This window comes from Phaseolus vulgaris, chromosome 1, assembly GCF_051622355.1.
Source record: "Phaseolus vulgaris cultivar YP4 chromosome 1, ASM5162235v1, whole genome shotgun sequence".
In the NCBI taxonomy this organism is placed as follows: domain Eukaryota; kingdom Viridiplantae; phylum Streptophyta; class Magnoliopsida; order Fabales; family Fabaceae; genus Phaseolus; species Phaseolus vulgaris.
Genome location: NC_143498.1, coordinates 10,242,202 through 10,250,280, shown reverse-complemented (window position 1 = coordinate 10,250,280; position 8,079 = coordinate 10,242,202). Strand labels below are relative to the sequence as shown.

The window sequence follows — 8,079 nt, the reverse complement described above, 5'->3', positions numbered from 1 at the left end:
AAAAAAAAGTCAATGATGCGTGACACAACTTAATTATAAAGTTACTAATAGTGTTCCACCATTACGAGATTAGACAATGAATTTTTGTCATATGATGAAAGTTGGTAACACTATACACATGGTATTATTTATCGGAGAAATTTTAGTTAAAAAAACTCGCCAAAATATAAGTTAAGGGCTTAAGGTCATTTGGGATATTAGAAAGACTATTTTATTTCATACTCATCAAAACTTTTCTTAAAATACGTGTTTAGAAACAAATTAAAACAAAACAAATTAAAGTAACAAATTATAATTGATTTGATGAATTCTTTGATTACTTTCACATACAATCCTTTACTATTATCTAGCTTACCACACAATCTCAATTATTGTAGAATTTAGTACATGCACTTACTAGAAAATATACCTATTTAATTTATTATTTTAACTAAATTCACTTGTTATTATATTTGATCATGTTTTAAATAACAGTTAAAAGAAACTTAGGATGCTACATCTACTTTAGTATAATGAACATAACTGAAACTTTTTAACAAATGTTTAAATTTGGTAAACCATTATTTTAAACTTTTAAGTATACAACATTATATAGGAAATAACTCAGAGAATGTAAATATTATACATGAACAATGTTCGAGTCAATAAGTTGGATGCAAATAAACAACTAATATACATTATCAAATACTTTCATCTAGGGGAGCATTAGTGGCAATTTTCATGGAATTGCTTGAAGAACTAATAAACTCAGACAATGTTGTTTGGCCAGAGCAAATTTTTTCCAATGTTTCATGTGGATACAGAGAAGGCTTTGGAGGTATCTTAAGGTTCTCAATGTCTCCTTCAAGCATTTCGATTACCTTATTAATGGAAGGACGATCATTTGGTTTTAATTGTATGCACCAGAGTGAAACTATCATCATTTTTTTTGCAATTTTCTTCTCTTTCTCTATGACATCTTCCATTTCTATATCTTTCTCTTTGTCAAGTTGATCATAAATCCAAAAGGGAAAGTAAAGTTGGCTTGAACGCTCTGCATGGGGATTTAAGTTTTTTCTCTTGCTTGCTATCTCCATCAAAAGCATTCCAAAACTATACACATCTGACTTATCTGATATTCTTCCAATATTTGTATAAAACAATTCTGGAGCCATGTATCCAATTGTCCCTCTTGCTGCTGTCATAATCACAACACTCTTGTCTATTGGATATAGTTTTGCCAATCCAAAGTCAGAGACTTTTGGGGTGAATTTTTCATCAAGCAGGATGTTGTGGGGTTTGATGTCAAAATGCAAAATTTGCATCTCACAACCATAGTGTAGATATGAAATTCCACGTGCTACTCCAATTGCTATATTATATATTGTGTCATAGGTTAAATGCAAATTTTCTTCTCTGAAAAATATAAATTTGTCAAGAGATCCATTAGGCATGAACTCATAAACAAGTGCACGTTTTGAACCCTCAACACAATATCCAATTAATTGCACTACATTTTGATGATGTATTGTTCCAATTGTTGCAACTTCATTGATAAAGTCTTGTCCATTACCTTTTGATTTTCGTAACACTTTTATAGCAACAGAAGGTCCACTACGCAACTTTCCTTTAAATACAGTGCCATAACCTCCTTCACCCAATTTTTCATTGAAACCTCTGGTCATCTTCTTAATTTCCTTGTATGTGTATCGAATAGGCATCAAACTATTTTTCTCTAAAAAACTTTCAATATTTTCGTATTCTGACGAATGTCTTCTTCTCCACTTGTATAACAAAAGAGTAATAAACAATATCGTGCCAGCAACATATCTAATGAGTATGAAGTATGGTATAACATAGTGTCCGAACGTAACTAATGCTGATCCATATATAGTATAACCTTCAAGATTTGGGTTTGGTCCAGTTATTGTTAGAAACAATCCTGTGAATTAATATCTCAAATGTCATCATGTTGTAATAAAGAAAGCAAAAATATCACACTTCCTTAAAATAAAAAATCACTTGTCAACTTTTTTTTATTAATATAATAACAATAAAGTCTTTAAACTTTTAAATTTATTTACACTTACTATTATTATTATTATTATCATTTATAGTATTATATAGTGCCAATGCATTTTTTATGTTGTGTTTTAATTAAAAAAAATAGTATCTAATAAATAAAATATATATTTTATTTAATAAAACAAGTAATTGAATAATTTATTTTTACTAATATATATATATATATATATATATATATATATATATATATCATGATTATATAAAAAAAATGCATATTTCATAAGAAGAATAGATATTTTGATAATTATCTTTAACGTCATTTTTAATTAGATAATTTTATCTTTTAATAAATTAAAAATAATTTATTTATTTATTTAATTAAATAAATAATATATTTCTACTAAAAAATAAGTAAATAACTCTTTTACTTAAAAAGTAGTAGAAACACATAAATTCCCGCTGTCATATATTGATATTTTCTTTATTCAAACTAACGAAAACACATATTTCTCACATGTGTATTCACATTTTTCTTATATTAAAATATATAATTTTATAGTTTTATTATTTTTATACTTTATACTTTATACTTTATTTTTATTTTTATAAATAATTAATTAAAAAATAATATAAATTAACATATGTAATTTTTAAAAAATAGTATTATAAAATTATATAGCTGTTATTTTTTAAAAAAAGAAGTTATTTAGTTTTCTTTTAAATAAAGAAAAGTTATTCAACTTTTTATTTTATTAAATAAAGAAATAAATTATTTTTTATTTATTAAAAAGTAAATTTTTCCAATTAAAAATAAATATAAATAACTGTTATAATGTTTTCCTGATTTTATAGGTACTTTATTTATATACGTAGTTATTTTAGCTTTAAAAAATGGCTACTCAAAAGATAAAAACAGGATTAAAAAATTATATAACCATTATTATTTTTTAATAGAGAAGTTATTTAGTTATTTTAAAATAAATAAATAAATAAATATTTATTTATTTTATTAAATAAATAAATAAAATATTTTTTATTTATTAAAAGGTTAAATTTTCCAATTAAAAAAATATATGAATAATATTTATAATTTTGTAGACAATTTTTCTTATTTTGTAGGTAATGTTTTATATAAGTAGTTATTTTAGTTTTAAAAAACGGTTATTCAAAGGATAAAACGGTGAGAATTTGTGTACACCATATAAGAATTATCTTTATCAATGTTGATAAAACAATTTTAAAGAAATATATTTTAAAAATAATGATTTAAAAGTTAAAAGAAAATGTATATTATGTTTTTTTAAGTGGGAAAGTTAGACCATTAAAAAAATCCCTCTTTTACTAAAAAATAAAAATTATCAAAGAATAAAATTATCAATTAAAAAGATGACATTAAAGATAAAAAAAAAAAATTATTGTTGATGAAACTATATCCTTGAAGATGAGTGTTCGATGGTTGGCGGTTAGGTTAGGGTTTTGTCCTTTCTATGGTGATGCTCTTCTTCTAAGCGGCTAGGATTGCTTTTCCCTCTAGTGTTGTGGGATTGTGACAAATTCTTCTAGTTTTCACATTTTTTGGGGTGTCTCAAGGATCAAGGTTGCTATTCACAAGACAAGTCATCTTATACGACTCAAGCATAAAAGAAGACTTTTGCACAATCCTTGAATAATGTTGGTGATATCCTTCTTTCATAGTTGTCTTTTTCCTGCATCAACGGAGATTTGATATCTATTCAAATTGATGAAGATGTGTATCTCGTAGGTCTTAAAGATTGTAAAAGTCACATTCATGGAAGAATAGTATTATCCAAAGCTGAAAAATCTCTTACTCATGAATTTGTTAAACACAAACGGGTCTTAAAGATTTTATGAATTTGTTTTTTCTTCCCTTGAAGACATTAGATGAGTCCTAGGAGTGAGGTTTTTGGTTCTCAATCTGGATATCTTGATAGTCTTTGCTTGAACCATACTTTGTGTCAATTTGCATGAAGCTCACAAAAGTTCAATGATGAGTTAGGATCCACAGTCTTCGTATGGAATATTGTCAACCAAAAATAATTTTCTCTATAGAAAAAGGGATTAGTACTCCTCTTTCCCTTTATGATTGCACCATGAATAAATTTAGAGGTATTTTTGTTAGAGTGTTGGTTGATAATGATATGCTATATGCTTTGCCTAATCAAATTTTGGTGGAAAGACCTGATTTTGTTTTTATTGCAAATATTCAATTTGAGAAGTTACCTACATTTTTCTCTTCATGTAAAAGGATAGGGTTTGATATTTCTAAATGTAGACGACATTCTGATAACCTCAATAACACAATCAAACTGTCAACTATTTTATCCAAACTTGTTTTAGAGTATAAATTTGTGACTATCCAAACCAAAGAAACTAATGATGTCACTCACAAGGAAGTGGTTGGTGTCATAGAGAAATAGAATTCTGCGATAGAGATATAAATATATGATGTACTTGTTCGTAAGGCAGGGGTGGTGGAAGTTGAGGGAGTTGCTATTGATTTTGATACCCTTAGTTGAAGTTGTTGTTGGACAAGTGGAGATTGTATCTCTTATTGGTCAAAAGTTTAAGAAATTTGCAGAAGAATTATTTGTTGATGATAATGTTTATGTTGTTGCAGTTATTGATATAAGGGTTGGTTCACAATATCATAATGATATTTTTGTTGATATGCCCTCTTTGGAGAATGTCCATGAACCAAATGATTTGCTACAAAAAGAAGACTCCTTGCCTTATGAAAGTTTAGGTCTTTTTAAGGATTCTCTCATCTCAAATCTCAAATCTGCAACTAATGCAACAAAGTTCTAAATTTGTTGTTGGAAAACGAGTTACATCTAAATCTATTTCTCAAGATTTGGCCTTAAAAAATTGTTTTGAATCTCTTTCAGGTGATTAACAAGAGACTCAAGAGTCACGTTCGACCATCTTAGTAGTGAATATAGTTGAATTTACCTCGACTGACATTTTCTTAGAAGAAGCCAATTTGGTTTCTAAGTTTTGGGCTAAAAAGATGGATGGAATCATAAAGTGAAGAAATTGAATAAACCAGTTCAAACTTTCAAGAGATCGAAATGTCCTTCTAAGCTAGAGTGAAAGCCAATAAGAAGACATCCAAAACAGGTCAACCCAACAAAAAGTAATGGTAAGGATGTGCACCAATATCATAGAATTTTATTACCATCGCTGAATGCAAAGGATAGTCAATTTGATTAGATTTTTGGGATTCAATCATTCGTCTTTACTATCTTTATGGGAGCTACACATTAGAGAATGTTCTTTTGATTGTCTTGTCTTATTTACTTTTTTATTTTTGGTTTAAACTCTCAATATAAGTGCTTAGGTTAATTTTAAGAGTTCTTTATTTTTTATTTTTCTTTACATGAATTTGGTCTAGTCTCCCAATGTTTTTTTTTTATGTTATATTCTCTAACATGAGTTTTATTTAAAAACAATACACTAAGGTTATCCTCTAATATATATTATTTTAATATTGTTTTTATGAAATTATATAAATTTAAATTTTATAATGTTAATATTTTAATATTTTTTTAATATCTTGTTTACGAAATTATATTATTTCAATAAAATAAAAATGTGGATATTAGTTTTCTTAGTATTAATAAAGGAAGTTGTTAAGTTAACATATAAATAAGTCAATAAAAATGAAAAAAATTACTCTCCTAGCACCTGTACACAAATTGTTATCATTAAAAGTATCTTATTTGGAAGTGTTATGAATCAAAGTGATAGATCATAATAAAAAATTAATAGTAATGTGAAATTATTATAGAACTGTTTTGGCAAAAGTAGTTTTATAAATAATATTAGTTATATTTGGACAGTTTTCTATAAGTATTTTTATTAAAGAAAAATAAAAATTTAAAAATTAAACCAAATTGTTTATAATTTGGAAATTAAAAATTAAAATGGTTATATTAAAGAATGTCTAAAAAGTAGTTTAAATATAAATTAGTTTTAACTTTTAAATAATTTATTTAATGTTTTTATATTTTTATTCAAATAAATATATTTATAAAGAAACTTGTTCCATCATACTTATTACTTATAACATATATAAAGAGGAATAAAACCGTGTGATAGAAATAAATTAAACTATGTTTTCCCTTTTTACTTAAAAATATGTATATAGAAATAGAGGAACTCACCTTGCACGATAGCTAGACTAATCTCTGTAAAAAAAAACAAAAAAAACTTTGAGTTAATAAATAGTATGACACAATTAAAAGTAAAATATTCTTTTCTCATTTTGTGTAAAGTGTCAAAATAAAAAGTAATGTAAAATCTGGGGAACAATTTGGTGTTTTACTTATTTGTTGCATTATGCATTATTTAATTTAGAAAACCAATATAAAAGAAATTCAAATTTAAGTTAAGAGATTAAAACTGTATTTAAACATGAAAATTATGATAAAAGGTATAATAGGTAATATGATAATTATGTAGAATCAAAATTGGTTTTTGATATTAAGTACAATTCAAACGCAGGCAATCCAAAGAGATGGAATTCTTACCAAGAAAATACTGCCGCCAATCCACGGTCTCCCTATTCACCCAAAAAAGGAACAGAGTATGAATATCAAAGATGTACAGAAATTAATCAATAATATTTACATTATTTACTTACTATGTAAAGAAAAAAACTAAATTAAACGGTTTCAGATGGTTTTGAAATTTTTTAAGGAAATAGGTGGATTGAAACCCAACTACTGATTTAGTATGATTTTATTTTTAAAAATATATAGAAATATTTATCTATACTTTATAATAATATTTTATTATTTTGTATATACAATTTTTTCTATGTTATCTTTAATAATATGTTTAAATTACAATACAAATTTACAAAAATAAATATAAAATACAGTGGAAAAAAAACTAATTTAAAAAAAACTATTACATTTTACATTTAATTAAATTATAAATATTAAAAATATTTGATTTCTTATAATTATTTTTTTATTACAATGTAAATTCAATATAATATATATAATATATTTTATTATTTTATTTTGATATAATAAAAATCTCACATAAAATACAAAATAATATGCATGTGTTTATAAAAATTTATAAGATAATATAATAAAAAAATGTACAGATAGAGATAGAGTGTTTAGCTCGTAAATATATAAAAAAAAAATTAAACAAACTCAAATTTAACCGAACAATTGTGTTTAGTTTTACTTGTAAAAAGAAACATTAAACAGAGCCGGAACTGACCTACCTTCTTTGTAGCATTCAAGGGTCTGGCTGGAAGAACTGAAATAGCAGTCAGTATCTGCACAACGATCATCACAGACGAGAGGAATCCATGAAAGGTCAAATCCATAGAGTAGGGCTGTGTGCATCATGTCATAGGAATATGTATTTGTGTCCAAACCCCTCCAAGATGTGGGAGCAACCAGCTTCACTTCACAACCAACTTCAAAGTCCTCTGCAATTAGGTCACCAGCCACAGCGTATATGTAGCCTTTCCACTCCCAATTCAGGCATCCACGGGTATCCACATACTTAAGGTTCCCAGTCACTGGATGGCTACAATTCAAAAACACTATATGCTCATAAACAAGCGGCTCGGTACGATAATACCAGTCAGACGAAGTAATTAGTTGGTAAGAAGAACCATCCTTGGGAGGATTATGCGAGAGATCCGACTGGTAAGAATGAGTGAAATTGGATGGAGAGAAGAAATAGCGAGAAAGAGAAGAGCAATTTGATTGTTGAAGTCCAGGATCCATCAGTCGGATTGTGAAATTATGGTAGTTAATGGCCTGCACATGAAATGCTCCCGAGTAGAAAGAGAAGAGAGCTATATTGTTTTCACAAGATAGCTCATAGCTGGTGAGACCGCACCCTTTTGGGTCTCCTTTCAATCGGAATGGATAAGATATGTTGTTGATTTTGCCACAGGAAGAGGGGGGGCAAGCATCTTCTCCATGAATTAGGTGGAGCAGAAACAACAAGATTATCAAAGCTCTCTTTTTCCACATGGTTACGCCCAAACTCTTTTCTGTTTAAACTTCTACTGCCAACACA

The 8,079-nt window shown here is 26.9% G+C and overlaps 1 protein-coding gene across 2 annotated transcripts; it reads right to left on the bottom strand.

The window, feature by feature from the left end:
• Positions 1–540: 540 nt before the first annotated feature.
• On the bottom strand, positions 541–8,079 carry LOC137813497 (rust resistance kinase Lr10). 2 transcript variants are annotated; one of them, XM_068615787.2, is made up of 4 exons: positions 7,264–8,079; positions 6,555–6,586; positions 6,189–6,212; positions 541–1,921 (listed from the first exon to the last, which is right to left on the bottom strand). In XM_068615787.2, exons 1-4 carry the CDS (start codon positions 8,031–8,033, stop codon positions 681–683), a joined length of 2,067 nt encoding a protein of 688 aa, XP_068471888.1. In that variant the 5' UTR covers positions 8,034–8,079; the 3' UTR covers positions 541–680. The 2 variants fall into 2 exon arrangements, with proteins under 2 accessions (XP_068471888.1, XP_090156207.1); XM_090300081.1 differs by having other exon boundaries at positions 7,268–8,067.

What these genes read in the sequence shown, in the direction of transcription:
- LOC137813497 (XM_068615787.2), bottom strand. Translation starts at nt 8,033, where the DNA reads ATGTGGAAAAAGAGAGCTTTGATAATCTTGTTGTTTCTGCTCCACCTA. An exon ending in GAATGCTACAAAGAAGGTAG is followed by an intron (nt 6,587 to 7,263) that starts GTCAGTTCCGGC and finishes TTGGGTGAATAG; the next exon opens with GGAGACCGTGGATTGGCGGC. An exon ending in TTGGCGGCAGTATTTTCTTG is followed by an intron (nt 6,213 to 6,554) that starts GTAAGAATTCCA and finishes TTTTTTTTACAG; the next exon opens with AGATTAGTCTAGCTATCGTG.